Below are 18977 nucleotides of genomic sequence, written 5' to 3' on the forward strand. Positions count from 1 at the left end.
TTAGTTGCTCCATGGCATGTGGGATCTTCAGTTGTAGCGCATGGGCTCAGTTGTTCCATGGCATGTGCGATCTTCCCGGACCAGGGCTCAAACCAGTATCCCCTGCATTGGCAGGCAGATTCTTAACCACTGCGCCACCAGGGAAGTCAGGCTCATTTGTTTTATTCATTTGTAAGCGTTTGTTTTTTTCCTAACTTTATGGATACTAATCCTTTTCTGTTATATTTATTGCAGATATTTTCTCCTAGTCCATTTGTCTTTTAACTTTATATAGTTAGGTTTGCTTGTCTTTCTTCTTGTAGATTGAAGGTATATAAAAATATTCTCCAGTATTGCCATTGCTTTTTTTTTTCTTTTGAGAAAACCATTTTTATTATTATCGCCACCCAGCTTATTTGTGCTTGATTATGTAGCACATTGGCCAGATTGTCTAAAGAAATCTACATAACATTTCTTTCATGTTTCAAGAGATGAAAATAACTGTAAAAAGTTAACAAAGGTACACAAGACAGTGGATGCAAAAAAATTTGTGTGAGATTTTATCCCATGTGCAGCTTTTATATATTTGAAAAGTAGAATTCATGAGCTAAAAAATATTGTCCTATCAAGTTTGTTTTTTAAAATTTTATTTATTTTTGGCTGCGCGGGGTCTTCGTTGCTGCGCGTGGGCTTTCTCTAGTTGTGGTGAGCAGGGACTACTCTTTGTTGCTGTGCGCGTGCTTCTCGTTGCGGAGCACGGGCTCTAGGTGTGCAGGATTCAGTAGTTGAAGCACGCAGGCTTGGTAGTTGTGGCATGTGGGCTCAGTAGTTGTGGCATGTGGGCTCTAGGGCACGCGGGCTTCAGTAGTTGTGGTGCGCAGGCTCAGTAGTTGTGGCTTGCAGACGCTAGAGCGCAGGCTCAGTAGCTGTGGTGCAAGGGCTTAGTTGCTCCATGGCATGTGGGATCTTCCCGGACCAGGGATCAAACCCATGTCCCCGGCATTGGCAGTTGGATTCTTAACCACTGCACCACCAGGGAAGTCCCCGCCTATCAAGTTTGATAGAAGTAGATTTAACCTGATTACAACACTAACACCAGTATCATTGATTTAATAGTTACAAAAAATGATGTTTTTCTTTTTTCCCCCAGCTTTATCAAGGTATAATTGATGTATAACACATAACATTGTGTAAAGTTAAGATGTATAGTGTATTGACTTGATATACTTATATATTGCAAAATGATTACCACCATATCAAGCTAACATCTTTTATCATGTCACAAAATTATCATTTCTTTTTTGTGGTAAAAATCATTTTTCAATATACTAAAGTCAGCATGACATCCATGCAAATTAGAATGCTAGCTGTTTGGTGCACAAGGACCTGACTTCAGAACAAGAACTCTGTAAGTCCCATACTTTTTTTTTTTTTTGGCCGCGCCTTGTAGCATGCGGGATCTTAGTTCCCCAACCAGGGATCAAACCCATGCCCACTACAGTGGAAGCATGGAGTCTTAACCACTGGACCACCAGGGAAGTCCCTCCCATACTTTAAATGTGTGATCTTTTTCAACCTGTATCCATTCCTCGCGTTGAAGAGTGAGACCCAATCCTACTCCTCTTTGTGTATGAGTTTATGATCTTTTCATACTGAGCATCTAGATTTCCACATAGTACTTCCTGTTGCTTCAGAGTCTTGTAACTTTCTTCATCAGCTGAACTATATCCAGTGTTTTCCTTTTTATTTCTGTTCAGCGAATTTCATTGGAGTCACAGCTGCTGTGTTATAATAGCTAAATGTGGCTATTCTGATCTCTGCCAAAGGTTTAGCTTGTGGGGCTGCCCTTTGAGCCTCTGTAGCTACCTGAGGAGTTACTTGTGTTCTTGATGGCAACAGGGCAGCAACATTGAGAACAGAATCTCCAGTAGCTGCAGCTGTTTCTTCTTGTTTTTGTTTTTACACCATTTCCTTTTCTTGTAATTTGTCTGCCCTTTCCAACCTTGTAGGATCAAGACCTTTTCCATTCCTTGCTTCTACTAAGGTGATGCCTTTTATGAGACTTAGATGTTGAATGACTTTTGCCTCTTGGTGACTTTCATTCTTTGTATTTGTGTCTGTTCTCACCATTTGCAGATGAATTTAGTTGCTCTTTTCCTTTGTGAGAAGAATGTTCCTTGTCATTTTATTCCCCAGATTTGTTTCTTAATTTAGTTTTAGATTCATGTCATGTTATTTTGCCATCTGAGTCTGTAGCACCTTCGTTTCAGTCCCTTCATGCATTAGCATGCTGTTTGCTTATGTTCTGGCTCCTGCGGTTTCTTCCTACATTATGTGACTTTTGTTTCCTTTCTCTTGACCTTGATTATGATCTTGAATAATGATGTTTTGAGAAAGCTTTAGGAGAAACAGATACATCTGACTGTTCATTTTGATCTCTATCTGGGGATGTCTTTTCTGGAGCTATTCCATCTTATTCTGGATCACTAGCCTACTGAGAACCCAATTGTTATGGACTAAATTGTGTCCCCCCAAAATTTGTATGTTGAAGCCTTTAACCCCCGATGTGACTGTATCTGGAGACGGGGCCTTTAAGGAAGTAAGTTAAACTAGGCCTAAGGGTGGGATTCTGATCTCATGCAGCTGGTGTTCTTATAATTATGAAGAGGAAGAGACACCAGAGATCTCTTTCTTTCCACATGCACAAACCAAGGAGAGGCCATTCAAGGACACAGGGAGAAGGCAGCTGTCTGCAAGCCAGGAGGAGAAACTGCTCCTGCCAAACCTTGATCTAGGACTTCTAACCTCCAACACTGTGAGAAAATGTCTGTTGTTTAAGCCACACAGACTTAGTTACTACCATGTGGTATTTTGTTGTGGCAGCCCAAGCAGACTAATACACCAATCTTTTTTTTTTTTTTTTTTTTTTTTTTTTTTTGCGGTACGTGGGCCTCTCACTGCTGTGGCCTCTCCTGTTGCGGAGCACAGGCTCTGGACGCGCAGGCTCAGCGGCCATGGCTCATGGGCCCAGCCGCTCTGCGGCATGTGGGATCTTCCCGGACCAGGACACGAACCCGTGTCCCCTGCATCGGCAGGCGGACTCTCAACCACTGCGCCACCAGGGAAGCCCCTAATACACCAATCTTAATTTCATTAACCCTCTTTAATGAAAACAGCCCCTTGGCACAGTGCTGCTGAGAAATATGGGCTGGTTCTCCTCACGTGTCCTGGTGCTAGGCAGCATCTCCACTTGCTGCTTTGAACAGTGTCAGCTAACCAGAAGCATCCCACAGAATGACTAAATCATTTCCAAGAGAGACCCAGATGGCATAAAATGGATCTGCCATTGCTTTGTTAGTTTTTTTTGTTTTTTTTACATTTAGCTCAATATCTTTAAGGTATTTATATATCTGTATTGAGATAGGTACTATATATATTTTTTTTTTTTGCGGTACGCGGGCCTCTCACTGTTGTGGCCTCTCCCGTTGTGGAGCACAGGCTCCGGACGCGCAGGCTCAGCGGCCATGGCTCATGGGCCCAGCTGCTCCGCGGCATGTGGGACCTTCCCGGACCGGGACACGAACCTGTGTCCCCTGAATCGGCAGGTCGGCTTTCAACCACTGCACTACCAGGGAAGCCCAGGTACAATATTTTTTACCCCAAAGGATAGCCATTTGTCCTGACACTATTTATTGTCTAGATCATCTTTTTCCCATCAATTTTCCCATCTTTATCAAAAATTGTATTTTCTTGGCATGGGAGGCTCCATGCAAAATGAAGTGCCTCTACTCCCAGACCTACCAGGGCAGGGCAGAGGAGGGGACATCTGCAATAGAGGGAGAGGAAGAGGATTTGGTGGTGCCAACCATTGGAGGCTACATGAATGCTGGCACCCGGTATGGGAGCTACAGATATGGAGGCAACTTGGTGACAGCAGGCTATAGTGACTTTTTCACAGACTGCTACAGCTGTCGTGATTCTGGGGCTTCCTAGAGCATGTAAAAGTATTCCGCACAAAATCAACTTTCTACTTCAATTTTCTCAAACTTCAAAACCCAAAGTGTCTGTGCTGTGTCCCTGTGCTTCACTGGTTTTGTCAACTGTGACTTTTTGGTGAAACTTATCTGAAATTCATAGCCTGTAGAATTTAAGACAATGGCAGTTTTTAATCATGCCTTGTCTTTGAACTTGATCTATTGACATTCACAATAAGTGGAAAACAATTTTCAGAGAATGCATTTTTGCTCAGACTTGCACAGGATTCTAGAACCAGCGTTATTCAGCATTAAGGCAAAAGCCCACCTTTGCTTTTTATGGGAAGTATTACTTTATTTAAGAGACAGATGATGCATTTTAATCTACATCATTTTAATCTACATTACCTTAATTTACAGTAGGTTTTTTTTAATGAACTTTGACCTTTTAACAAATTTCCAACTCGTGTTTATGCCTTTGATAGTAATGAAAATGATTTATCCCATCCAGAAAAAAAAATTGTTTTCTTATAAACATGTATATGTTTCAGTATTTTATATTCTGTCCCACTGATCCATACTTTCATTTCTATCTTAGTATTACACTCCTTTAATTACCAAAGCTTTACAATGAATTTTGATACCTAGTAAGACCAGTCATTTCTTATTATCATTGTTTGTCCAAATGTTCTTGGTATTCTTTCACATTTTATTTTCTTAAGAATTTTAGATTTTGTCAGTTTCATGTTTTAAAAAGTCCTCTTGGGAGCTCCCACACTTCTAAGTTCATTTTCTTCCTTTAAAACTATAGAACATGAATTTTAAAAGAACATACATACCCACAAGGACAGAGAGAACAGGAGAGAAGACAGTAGCAAGGAATTGTTTGAAAGAAGGGAAGAGTATGAATGCCTGGTATTCACTTGGCTGGTCCAAGGAGGTCACACCCCAGGCCAGCAGTAGAGAAAGCTGACAGCCAACCTGCTACACACTGTGGAACCCTCAAAAGGCACAAAGCTAGCTGTACAGAGTCTCACTGTGGTGTGGGTGTGGAGTGGTCAAGGAAAGCTGAGAACCAGTTAGATCCCTGAGTCCTTTCTCCAATTCTAGACAGTCGATGGTACAAGTCGGGGGGATTAAGTGAACATATGCCTTGTGAATGTTGTATACTAACTTTCCAACCCTTTTCCTGCCACTCAGCTCCCAAATTTCTGACAGCTAGTCTTTTACTCTTTAGGCAGGAGATTGTAAAATTCCTCTGGGAAATCTGACCAATCTAAGGAAAATGAAATTTAAAAGCCCAGGGCCATGGTGGAGGGTAGGATTCCCAGCAAATAGCCATTATTACAGAGCTTCCAATCAGCCTTTAATTCTTATGAATAAAAAACAAGGATAATCAGACATCTGAGGAAAGGCTCTGACATGGAAAATGGAGACTAAAACCAACAGTAAAATTCAACTCATTTTAACAATAAAGCAAACAGCCCCCTATCTCTAAGCCACAGAGAAATAAAGGAAGACAAACAAAAATGGGCTCATAAACAGGAAACACAGAGCAGAATGATCTCTTAAAAATTAAAAACATGAGAGGAAAATGAGACAGAAAAGATAAGAAAATGGGAGGTCGAATACCCCAATATAAACAGCTCCAAAAAAAGAAAGATGAGGAATATGGAAGGGAGGAAATTCTCAACAAAATTATTTGATGAAATTTCCTCAAACTGAAGGACTTGAGTTGCCGGATTCTAAGGGCTCACTGCCCAGTACAGTGACTGAAAACCCATATTTATGTATGTTATCCTTACAGTGGATTTTCAGTCATTGTTAAAAATGTATAGGGTTATAAATAATGCTATTATGAAATTATTATATGTGTTTTTTGGCATACATTTGTATGCATTTCTTTTGAGTATGTACCTAGGAGTAGAATTGCTGGATCACAGAGTATTAGTAAATAATGTCAAATAGTTTTCCAGAGTGGTTGGAAGTATAGTTTCCATTTATATCAATTTGTACCCAGTCAAAAACAAAAAACTCAAATGTCTATAGGAGAATGGATAAATAAATTCAAGAATGAAATACTATACAGCAGTGAATATGTACAAGATTTTATGACATGCAACAACATGGAAGAATTGACAAACATTGTTGAGTGAAAGAAGCCAAACGAAAAGAGTACATGATGTATGACGCCTTCTATGTAAATTCAAGGACAGGCAAAACTAAACTGTGATGGTAGGAGTCAGGATGGTGGTTACCTTTGGAGAGGATACGGTCTGAGGGGGCATGAAGGGGGCTTCTAGGGAACTGGTAGTGCTCCATTTCAATATTTGGATGGTGGTTACATGATATGCTCATTCTGAAAATTCATTAAGCTATACCCTTATAGCTTAATTATAAAGTATTTATAATATACAAATTATAAATTTGTATATAAATTTTCTGTTTAAATGTTATATTTAAAGTAAATTAAAATCGTAAGCATGTTAATTAAGTTGATTCATGGAAAAGTGTTTTGAAGTTAATGTTCATTGAAATTAGCAGGACAGAGCTATGTTAGCACCATGATAATGAAAAATGTTTTTACATGTATATGTGGAGGCTTGGGGAAAGGACATAGTATTATAAGTAGCTGTTACTTCGTTATTCTTTTTTTTTTTTTTTTCCAAAACATTTTTATTAACATTGGCTTCATAAAGTCAACTTTAGTTCCTTAAAGCTCTCAGGTCATATCTGATTCCATGCACATCATTCTCAAATATGACATTCCAGTCAAAGCCTTGATAATATAACCACCAATGTTTCCAATTGTGTCCTGTTACAAGGGGAACAGATTCTTATTGATCTTTATTCTTTTATATCAGCTGGCATCTTATAAAGGGGGAAAGAAAGCCTCATGTGTCTGCTGGTTGTATTGCTATACTGAAAACAAGATTGTCCTGTCCTCAATTGTCCCCTTCAAATTGGGATAAGTAGGGTGATCAGCTAGTGCTGGGAGGTTTGCGGTGGGTTTTTTTTTGGGGGGGGGGGGGCGGGGGTTTGAGATTTATCATAAGGTAAATAGTATCTTGACTGCCCCCTTTACTTTCAGATGTGACATTTATGAAGATGTGACTTGTGTATCTATTTCTCCTTGTTTCCTAGGTTTTTGTGGAGACTCTGGATAAGTGTTTCGAAAATGTTTGTGAATTGGATTTGATCTTCCATATGGATAAGGTAACCTTCTCTCCCAAACCAGGGTTACTAGGAAACTAAGAACTTTGGACATCTCTAGCCATCTGTACACCTTCATGTTCTTTCTTTTGGTTTTTTTACTCTAGGGATAGTCCTAGAACCTAAGTTATTAAACTTAATAACATAAGTTTAATAGTTTTGGGAGTATTTTGCTGAGATTTGTTACCAGTTTTAACACACACAGGATAATTACTGGGCCTATATTATGGTTCATGTTTTCACAGACGGACTTCTTGGTTTAGGGCAATGATGGCTACCAGGCCAATGGTGAGACAAATAGTTTTGTATTGATTTTGAAATGAGTTTCTCAGGCATAGTCCAGTGACAGTGAAGCTTTGAAATAAACACATCATGGTTTTGAACTTAGCTAGTAAAATGTACCCTTTTTCTAAAGAGTAATATAGTGACTAAGACATCAGTAACATAGTTTGAGGTCAGGTGATACTCTGTAGGGGAGCCTGCCAGGCAGAACTGAAGTGGTCCGAAGTACACGTTTTCAGTTTTGTGTTGCTACCATAACTGTGACATGGCTTATGTCCTCATGTGCCAAATTAAATGTGGGAGATAGCCAGCAAGGGGATAGGAGCTGCCACATTTATTTTATCCAGCTGGGCACATGCTCTACCCAGTGCTGTTCATTGGTGGAGGTTGGTGCATCTTAGATTTGCTTGGTCCTGGTTTTTCTTCCACTGATTATTGTCACAATGATCCATGGCCCTTAGAGGGAGATAATGATGTTTAGGAGACTACTACCCATTGCTATGCCGTGATCCTTTATTGATAGGTTATTTTTAGATCCATCATTGCCATCTAGAGCACTTTCATTTTCCAGTAGGATCTTCAGTCTCAGTTAACTCTCCCAGGGTTCTCAGATAGCATTTTCTGGGCTAATGCAATGGGTGTTGGAATGGAGTACAGTTTTCTCTCTCAACATGTGGCTTGGCTGTGTGGCTCCCTGAGCAGCTTGGTGCAAGAGAATCACAGAACCCCATTCCTTTTATAGATACTTGACTTGGGGCTCCCTGATAGCCTCACAAGACTTCCGGGACTGACTGATACTTTTGAGGTGGTTACTCTCCCTTTTCATATGAAAGGACTTTAGAAACTTCAGAGACCTCTCAACCTCCTCTTTGCAGGCAATTAGAGTGGTTTTAGGCTTGTCAGTTGTTAAAGGTGCTGCTATCTGGTAATTTCTGTCAAGGAGAGCCATAGCTCTAGTTTCCTTCTGTACTAGTGGGGAAAAAAAGTTAAGACTTAAAGAGACTTGAGAATATGGAGGGAACAGAGGAATGCTTTCTATAGGCCCTATTATTATTTTAAAACAATTTTTTTAAAATTGTGAAATACAAGGTGTTAACCTTGGGGTTAACACCTGGTTTCAAAGTGGATTCCTTTGGGGATGCCACCTGTTGCTTACCAAGCCATTCTCAGCTCATGGATTAAGGGATAGGCTTTGCTTGGGAATTCCCAAGCAAGAGAAGAGGAGGCACAGGTTTCCCATCCTCCCATTGTCACCATGGCAAGGTGTGTCAGGGCCTGTCTCTGGTAGAGTGGCTTCCCGCCCCCTTCTCCCAATGCCCTTTCTTTTTTTTTTTTTAAAAGAAACTCTATATTCTTTTTTATTTAAATTTTTTTTTTATTTTTGGCTGCATCGGGTGTTCATTGCTGCACGTGGTCTTTCTCCAGTTGAGGCGAGCAGGGGCTACTCTTCGTTACAGTGTGCGGGCCTCTCATCACGGTGGCCTCTCCCGTTGAGGAGCACGGGCTCCAGGCACGTGGGCTTCAGTAGTTGTGGCGCATGGGCTTAGTTGCTCTGTGGCACGTGGGATCCTCCCAGACCAGGGCTCGAACCCGTGTCCCCTGCATTGGCAGGCAGACTCCCAACCACTGCACCACCAGGGAAGCCCTGCCCTCTGTATTTATCAGACAACTGCAGGAGCAGACTTACCAGTGAGGAGATAGACAAACTGCCTGGATACCAGGTAGTCTGTTATTTGGGTGCCATCTGTCTCTAGAAGTTGTCTCAGGATGCCACATGCCTAACACCTGAAAACTTGGGGGGCCTATAGGATGATACACCTGGAGGAGGCAGTTGCGGTCCTATGGGAAGTTGAGCTTGGTCCTGTGCAATTTAGGGTCAATTTGTAAGTTACACATGCGCACATGCACACACACGCACACCTGTTGGGATTTTGATTGGAATTGCATTGAATCTATAAAACATTTCAGGAGAATTTACACTTTTACAATATCAAGTTTTATCCATGTTATGGTATAGCCATTTCTTCAGGTCTTCTTTGAGGTTTCTCAGTGAACTTTTACAATTTTTCCCATAGAGGTTTTACATATCTTTTATTAAATTTATTCCTAGATACCTGTTTTTTTATGTAATGATGTTTTAAATATTCATTTTTTGTTTATTGTTGCTATATAATATATCCATCACTTTATTTCTGCAAGTTGATGTTGAATTCAGAGATTGTGTTAAACACTTACTAATTCTGATATTTTATCTGTAAACATTTTGCCCATTTCTTTTCAATCCTGTAGCTTTCTTTCTGTTCCTTGCTTTACTGACTAGGAACTCCAGTGTAATGCTGAATAGAAGTGGTGATAGTGGGCATCTCATTTTGTTCATAATTTCAAAGCGAAGTCTTCATCTTGTCAGTATTTGCTGTATATATAGTATTTGAAGTATAGCAAGTTTTTGGGTAAATATTCTTTATCAAGTTAAAGGAAGTTTCTTCTTTTTCTAGTTGCGAAGAGTTTTTAGTCATGAAAGGGTGTTAAAATGTATCAAAAGCTTTTTCTCCATCTCCTGGGGTAATCATGATTTTTTGCCTTATCATTCTAATATTGTTCTTTAAATATTTGTGAGGATACCTGCTAAAGCAGTAAAGTAATTCCAGTCCCAACTATTTTATTGCACGTGTCTTTTAAAGGAAATAAAAGGCCATAAAAATATTGTTCTTTCTCATATGTCTTATCTTCAGATGAGTTCTATGAAGTGTTTTGCTGCTGCTGCACATTTCTTTTACAGTTTATAGAACTGTTTATTTTTAGTTGCTCTATGACGTCAGGAAATTGCTGTCCATATCTCCTAAGGTTTTTGAAAAGTGATGATGCAAGGACCAAATCTCACTGTACTCGCCTGTAGAATGTCTAAAGGTGTCTTCCAACAGCGGACTTTCTTTCAGTGGGATTTCAAGCTTACCTTTGCCCTTATGTAGAGCAGTTGCTAATTCAGGCATATCTTCTATTGATAGTAGAAAATGGTCTTTTACTCATATAGGCAAAGGACCAGTCATAATACAGGAGGAATGTCACCTTGAACGCAGTCCTTCTTAATTAGTCTCCACCTTAAGTCAGGAATTCCCATCAGGCGGTTACACTCTGCGTTGGGTTGTCATGGATAGCTGCCCCATTCCCCTAAGCAGTTGTGGCTGGAGTAGCAGGCCTGTGTAAGGTCCAGAAATGACTCAATTCCTGCTGCCCTGGCAATTTTTTTCTAATCTTGAGATTTCTTTCTCAGCTTCTAAATTATTTTTGTCAATGTCCTCTTTTTATTACCGCTGCTCTCTTCACCTCTTCACTCACCCTTTCTTCCTGTCTTAAAGGAAGGTTTATTCCATTCCATTTCTAGAACTAAGTCCTCTTCCTATCTCTCCCTAATATGCAGCATAATCTCGGTTCTTCAACTCGTCTCCGAGGTGTCTTTATTTGCTCCTTCTCCTATAACTACAAATTTCGCCAGATTGTCCCAATCTCTTACAGAATACAGCTCTCCCCATGCTTCTAGTGCTCCTTTTAACTGTCGTTTCATTTCCATTTCATTTAAGGTAAACCTCCTCATGTGTGAGTGATTTATACCCAGTCTTGCATTTCTACTTCGTCTGTTCCTTTTCTGGAGCCTATAGCCTGGTTTTCACTTCTACCCCAGATTCACTGATTATTTCCTAATTCTATTTGCCAATCTTCACCTTCTTTAGTGTTTCTGCAGTATTTGATGCCGTTGATCATTCCATGAAGCACTGCCTTAATCCTTTTCCTACCTTTGTTTCTGTCACATAGAACCCTCCTGGTTCTCTTATTCTCTTCCCACCTTCTACCAGTAAATTATGATGTCAGTCATCTCTCACTTCACTCTTTTCCCTGTCCTGCTTCTATCTTAGATCTCATCTGTTTCTCATACTTAAACTATTATCCACTTAGGTAGTTCGTGAATTGGTATTTCTAGTCCTGATGTGTGGCCTGAGTCTTATTTTTCCCAACTGCTCGAAGACATTTCTTTCTCATTTCATTCTAGTATCTTGTTTCTTCTTGCCACTTCTTATCCGTAGCCAGATTCAGCACATGTCTCCTGAAAACTGTTTCTTCCCTTAGCTTCCCTTTTCCGGTGGTGCTACCAGTATTCTGTGTCATGTACACGCAAAACCTTTCCTCCTTCTTCCTTGCCCCCAATAGCCAGTCAGTCACTAAAACCTGTGCTTCTTTCCATAGAGTCCTTCTTATATCTTGTGTTTAGATTCACTAGTTATTGACATTGGTCACACTTGCTTTTATATCTCTCTAGATACATACTTTTTTCCTGAACCATTTGAGAGTTAGTTGCAGACATCATAACTTTTCAACCCTAAATACTTCAGCAGACCTCTCCTAAGAACAAAGACATTGTCTTATATAATATGTTGTGCATAATTCTCTAATATACTTAATTACAGCATAATTAATTATTAACCACAACATAACATTCAGGAAATTTAACATTAATATATACTGTTATCCAATATATAGTTCATATTTAATTTTCCCCATTTGACCCAGTAATGTCCTTTATATATATATAAATTTTATAATCCTAGTTTCAATTATGAGTCAAGGAGAGCCACTGTCTTCATTTATGGTGTCTCTTGATTTCAGTTGTGTCTGTTGGGTTTTCTAACCTTGTTTTCTCTTCATTCTTGTTGATCCTGCACACTGGAATTAGATTCATTTTCCAAAGCACCCTATAGACTAGGTCCCTTGATCACAGACCTGTTTTGGTCCCCCATTATCAAGCTTTGACCCCCTGGCCAGGCATTCAAGGCTGTTCACAGTTTGTCCCTATTCTGTCTTGTCCTCACTTACCATTATTTCTAGCCAGATACCTTCTGCTCTAGCCAGAGTGGACCAGCCTTCATCTCTTTGTAATTCGTGCTTCAGAGCCTCTGCCTGAATTGCCTTTCAACATCTCTTTGTAATCCAGTCTGTCATTCAAGCTCAGCTCAAATCCTACCACCCTAAAGCTTGTCCTGGTTACCCTGGCCTGTCATCATCTCTGTGGACAATATGTAGTGCTATTTCTGACCTTATGTACCTTAGTTTATGTGAGTTTGTATGTTTTCCCTACTTGACTAGACTGTTCTTTTCTTTGTGTTTGCCCTTGTCTCCCTCCCTGGATCTAGCATGGCCCCTTTTACTGAGTGAGCTGTCTACAGGTGAGTGTCACTAAAGAGTTCTCACGTCTCTAGCCTCATAAGCTTCTTCATGATTTAAAATGCTGCAGGTTGGAATAAAGTTTGATTTCATAGGCTCTGGCATAGTCCTCAACTCTCCAGACTGTGCCATTTGGAGCTTATCTTGCCTGGGGCAGTTGGTTCCCTTCTGTTTTCAGAAATCCCCCAAACACAGCTCAATTTCATGGCTGAGGTGGGTATTGGTGTTGATTTTGGTGAATTGAGTTTTGTTCAAAGACAGTCACGTGAGTAGCCTAACATTCTGTTCTACCAGTGCCTCAACAGCAAAGCTGGATTTGGAACTCAATTGGGCTTTCAAGATTTGGTCATCAGAGTCATGGTTTAGTGCCTGTGTCAAGGGAATTCATCCAGCCTTTTTATAGATTTCAATCTGCAATGGGCTGTCTCAGGAAATTTGGAACGTATGCTTTGGGGCAGGTCTGAGCCCAAGAAACCCTGTAGTATGGAATTTAAATCTCTGCTAAGTATAAGCTGCTGAAATGGGAAAATGCTGAGGGCTCAAAATTGAAATGAACTGTTGAGACCTAAGATGAAAGGATCATAAATAAATGATGGTGCTTGTTAAGTGTCCCTTCTGGGAACAGAGGTTGTGATAAGAAAGCTCATTAATGCCCTCCACACCCCGGTGATCTTTGAAGCAGATACCCTGATTTCTGTTTCAGAGAATGGAGGAAGAGTAAAGGACACACGTTTTGTGTGTTTTTAGTGAGGAGGGAGGAGCTGTTTGGGCCTAAAAGAACAAGACATTCTGTTTGAGTTTTAGTTCTTGTGAAAGGTGATGGCATGTCTAACCGTCTCTGGCTACCTGTGTTTCTCTTTGAATGCTCCTGAGAAAGTGGAGGGGAGCCAAGGCCTGCCTTTTGTCCCATCGCATTCCAAGCCCTTCTCTGCTGAGACTTGAGAAGAATTTTGTAGCAGAATATTTTTCAGAGGCCAGTATCTTATTCCCTCAGGACAGCTCAGAGATTAGCAATAATGATTTCTTAAATTTCTAACATTGCTATACTTTGTTTTAAAAAAAGGAAAGAAAAGCTCAGACTGCTCCAAACTATACGTAATATCTGCTACAGTATACACTCTCACTTTCCTTTGCGCTTGAACTTTGCACTGCTTCAATGTACAGTCTCATTGATTGCCACTTGAAATTACAGAGAACCTTTTTGGTTTGTTTAATCGTTCCTTATTACTGGTTTAGGGTATTAGGATGATACTGTACACAGAACAGCAAAATTTGACCTTTAGAGCTGTTTGTTATCCGGCCTTTTCAATAAAACCTAGTGTTTGTCAAGACTGTAGTGATAGCAAAGCTTATTACCAATGATGTTACTTGGTTGTGTTGCAGATAAAACAAATTGTGTATCACCTGGATTGCTGATGTGTAGGTGCCCTAAAAGGCTGGAATTGAGATTCACTTCTTGCTATTATTATTTATGATGCAAAAGAGGATTGGCCTGCTCTGAGATAAAAAACAGAATTTCTTGATCCCCAATTGAAAACCCTTTGCCAGACTTGGTGTTTGTATCAATCTAGGTAGACTAGGTAATAACATAACTCCAAATTTTCAGTAGCAGAAAGGTTAATTTCTCACTCAGGCTGTGTGGCCGTGGTGTGTGTCTGCTAACTATAGTCACTCGGGGGTCCAGGCTGATGGAAATCTTCATCAACGTGTACTTTTCCACCTGGGCGCTTAAAGTGTGTTGGCTCTTAAAGTGACGCATCCATTGCACTCACATTTCATTGGCCAAAAGCAAGTCACATGCTCTCACTTAAAGGCCTAGGAAAGTGCAGTCCTACGGTGTGCCCAAGATGGGGGAGAACCTGAAATAGTTTTGAATATTACTAATGACTACCACAGTTTTGTTTTGTTTTGTTTTCATTTATTTTCTTAGAGGCAAAACAAATCCGACGTATGCTTCAGTATCAATTTATAGGTGGAAACTTAGAAATTTTAGTATCAGAAAAATCGAGGAACACTTGTAAAAAGGAAACATGATTGAATCTTAGGAAAAGGCATCTCATGTAGCAGCTTTTCAGTTTCTCTCATGAAATACTTGGCATTTATGTCTTATATGCTTCCCATATGAATTTAAGGTGGTTTACAAAATTAAAATTCCCTAATAGAATAAATTGCTTCCATATCTGAGAGGCAGGTTCCTCTCTCCTTACAGAGGCTTCCAGTTACCTATCCTTACCTTGATGGCTTTCTGACCTTGGTAAAGTACTGATGTCTGTTGAGAATGTTTTTGTCTTTTTTTCTCTGATTATCAAATAGCAAACATTTATTAATGAGGAGGCCACTGTGTTAGATATGGAGATACAAAGATGGAAAAGACAAATATTCTGTCCTCAAGAGGTTCATGGTGCAACTATAAAGATGGGTCACATAGAGACATTCCTGGGTCTTGGACTAAAGCAACATTTTTGAAGAAGGAGCCTTAAGTTGAATGCAATTTTTTAGGAGGCATGTTGTTATATGAGGGAGCTCTCATTTTGTACTACTTTTTATAGCAGTGATCACAAGCACTGCATTTAGTCAAATATATATAGTATATCTGCATATTGTACTTCATAAAACTAAAATATATATACATTATTTATACAGAATAACATAGTGCCTAATCGTGAGCTCTTTTATTTAATGATATTTAATCAGAGGTAGAGAAAGAAGAATGGAACTTTAAAGAAATAGCTGTTTCTGGGGCAAGTCTCTGAAATGGAGGAGGGGCAGGATAGATGGTGGCCCATCTATAGCTTTTGCCTGAGAGCCTAGGTCCTAGATATGGAGCATGTTGGGCAGCAGGTGTGACGGCCCCAAGTCAGGTAGCTGGAGAAAACCATTAGCAACTTGAGGTAGAAGATCACTGCCAAGTGAGAAGAGCAGTGAGGTCTGTATGAATTCCTGAGTAGAATACAGTTAGCCCTCTGGATCTGAAGGTTCCACATCTGCAGATTCAGCAAACCTCAGACTGAAAATACTTGGGGGATAAAAATATTCCAGAAAGTTCTAAAAAGCAAAACTTGAATTTGCCATGCTGCCAACTATTTATATAGCGTTCACATTGTATTTGTAACTATTTATGTAACATTTACATTGTATTAAGTATTATAAGTAATCTGGAGATGATTGAAAGTATATGGGAAGATGTACGTAGGTTATATGCAGATACTGTGCCGTTTTATATAAGGGGCTTAAGCATTCACGGGTTTCAGTATTTGGTGGCAGGGTCCTGGAATCAGCCCCCAACGATACCATGGGTGGACTGTAATCATTCAAGGGGAGGGTAATCATAGAAAGGGAAATTAATGTTGATTGGGCAGCTGCCAAGTGCCGGGCATTGTGCTAGGTACTTTAAGCCCAGTCATCTTTAATACAGTAGATAGTAACATCCCTGTGTAACAGATCAGCAAGCTGAGGCTTAAAGTGCCTAAAACTTAAACAAACAAACAAACCAAAAAAAACACAAAACATGTGCTTTCCACTCTACTACAGAATTTGAGAATTTAAATGCATGAATATTATAATAAATATGATATGTAAAAATTTACAGAATTTGTTGACTTCTGATTCCAAAACCAGAATTCCAGGAGACCACACAGTAGGAACAAAGGCTAAAGGTATGGCAGGGGGTAGGGAGGAATGGGAACATTAGGGGTGAAGGCCACCGGAGATTGGGAACTTTGCATAAACTGCCACTAGACAAAGGGTCTGCCAGCTGAGGCATTAGTGGCATTTTGGGCAGTGCAGTTGTTCATTGAACTGTGGATATCCCTGACCCCCTCTACTAAATGCTAGTAGGTCCTCTGCCTGATACATTTCCAAATGCCCTCTGGGGTGGGAGCAGTGCTATCCTAGATGAAGAGCACTGAGTTAGAGTAGGGTGTGTGTATGGGATTAGGCCGAGAGAAGTTTGAAGAAGTAGATAATGGTCAGACTGTGGAGAACCTTGTCCTCTGTTTCTAAGTCCAATGTACACTCCCCAGTGCCCTTTTCACCAAGCAGTTTTGATACTTCCTCATTCTTAAAGCATTCTTTGTTTCTAGTTTTAGGTTTTATCTACCTTTCTGGCCATTTCATCTGGCATTTTGAGCTTCTTACCTCTTAAATGATCCCTCTTCTCTTTTCTTTTAGACACTCTTTTCTTAGGAAATCTCACACAATCCCATGACTTCAGTTATCTTTCTGCTAGTGATTCCTAAAGTACCATCCGAACTCACTTCACTTCAAACTCAGTTATGTCCAAAACTGAATCTCTATCCCCCTGTATTTCCAGACTGACAGTTCTGGAAAGGTTTTAGGAAAACTTCTTGGCATTCCCCTCACTGCCCATAGACTGAAATAGATGTACTTGTCTTGTTTCCACCCGAGCACCTTCAATTACTTTTGCCGTGACATTTAACACAGTGTGTTGTTTTTGCTTATTTGCCTGTTTAAGAGCACACACTCCAGAGCCTGCATGTCTCGGCTTGATTCCCGGCTCTGCCGCTTAAGAACCATATGGCTTGTGCCTTAGGAATTTATGTGTGGACAGGAAATCGTGATAGCACCTAGCTTATATGGTGGATTTGAGCATTAAATATATGGAAAGTGCTTAGGACATAGTAAATATTTATTTCATTCTTTTGTTTGTTTACCCCCCCCCCGCCACCTCCAGATACTGTTAAGGTAAGGATCAGACTGTCTCGCTCACTACTGTATTTCCAGATATTAGCACAATACTTGGCACATACTGGTTATTCATTGTTGAATTCATTTGTCCATCTACTACCAGCGAAATAGTTAATCAAAAATTCCTTTCTTCATGAATCTTATATCTACTAGAGGGAGACAAAATAAAATAAATGTTAGGTGGTAATAAGTGCAGGAGAGAAAATAAAGCAGGTTGAGGGGTGGGTAGGTATGGCTTGATATTTTATATAGGGTGCTTAGGAAATGCATCCCTGATAAGATGGCATTTGAGCAAAAACCAGAAGAAAGTAAGAGAAGAGAGAGATAGATTCTTCCCTGGAGAAGAACATTCCAGGTAAATGGAACAAGTCCAAAGGCCTTGGGGCTGGTATAGCCGAATGGAAGTGAGAAAGCGGGGGGAATAATAGGAGATGAGGTAGGGATGGGGAAAGAGGAGCGGAAAAGTCATCACTGCCTCCGGAGAGGGGAGCTAGGTAAGTGTGGGGACTAACTTTTCAAAAATGTTGTACCATGTGCATATACATATATAGCTTCTTTATCACCCTGGGTCTTCTAGGTCCAGTGCACTAAAGAAAGAGTACAGCCCTCTCTTAATGTAAGCTTTATACAGTAAACAGTTTAAATTGCTGTCTCCTGCTCTGAGGCAAAGTCTGAGCTTGAAGCTAGATAAGTTGTAGATTGTCTACACATTATCCCTTCACCTTAGCCTAGGAACTGTGATTAACTCCGGAGTACAAGTGGGAGGGCCAAGGGAGTGTGTGCACAGTAGTGGTAATGGCCCAGAGTACACCTCAGGACACATTTATGAGTCTGAAAGCACATCCATCTAGATTGGGGAAAACAATTTGCTACATTGACATCTTGGTCATTGATGAATCTTTGTGGCCTTATCTGCTTATGACCCCAAGAATTAAGGTCCATATTCTGTCGAGAACAAGTTGCTCCATCTGTTTCTGAAGTTAGCCAGGTCTGTACCGTGAGACATTTTTAGCAGGTTAGGGCAGAGGGATGCCCAGACCCATCCGCCTGCAGTTGAACTCCTGATAGCACTGAAGGGAAGTCATCCTGTCAAAGCCTGGAGTTGAGCACTTCCTGTTTTTTTGCCCAGTCACTATAAAGTGCATCCCTTTAGATTTTCAGAATCAATATATCTGAATTTACCCTAGAAGAATCATGTTAATGTTGTTTAGAAACCTCAGGGAAGGAATGGAAGGTTCCTTGCTGACTGGGCCTGACCCCCTTGGGCTTTAAGACTGCTGCTTCTTTTCCTACCTACAGAATGAGAGAAATGGGCACATTCCACACAGGTCTGTCCCTGGCACCCTGCTGGCTTTCTCTTTTTACATTCATCCTTGGGCACTCGTCTGCTTTGATACAGATGGGCGACAGATCTACATCTCATTCTGACCCAGGCTAAAGGCTTGTGTTTATGGGAGTGTACAGCACCTTTCCATCTGGATGACCTGCCATCACTTCCAACTTAGTGTACACCAAACCGCTCATTTTCTCCTACTTTCCTCACCTCCTCTCTTGCCTACCCCTCACCCACTTACCCACTCAGCTGTGGTCTTCTCTTCTTAACTTTCC

The 18977-nt window shown here is 40.4% G+C and overlaps 1 protein-coding gene and 1 pseudogene across 1 annotated transcript in view; one reads left to right on the forward strand and one right to left on the reverse strand.

Annotated features, from left to right (window-relative positions):
• Positions 1-18977, forward strand: part of AP3S2 (adaptor related protein complex 3 subunit sigma 2) — a 58014-nt gene that overhangs the window by 20936 nt on the left and 18101 nt on the right. Inside the window, exon 4 of the mRNA XM_030878632.2 lies at positions 7098-7169. Coding sequence (XP_030734492.1) covers positions 7098-7169 — 72 coding nt within the window. The remainder of the gene's footprint in view (positions 1-7097; positions 7170-18977) is intronic.
• Positions 1991-6241, reverse strand: LOC132596802 (arginine/serine-rich coiled-coil protein 2-like; annotated as a pseudogene).

The sequence above is a fragment of the Globicephala melas genome, chromosome 2 (genome assembly GCF_963455315.2).
Source record: "Globicephala melas chromosome 2, mGloMel1.2, whole genome shotgun sequence".
Classification (NCBI taxonomy): domain Eukaryota; kingdom Metazoa; phylum Chordata; class Mammalia; order Artiodactyla; family Delphinidae; genus Globicephala; species Globicephala melas.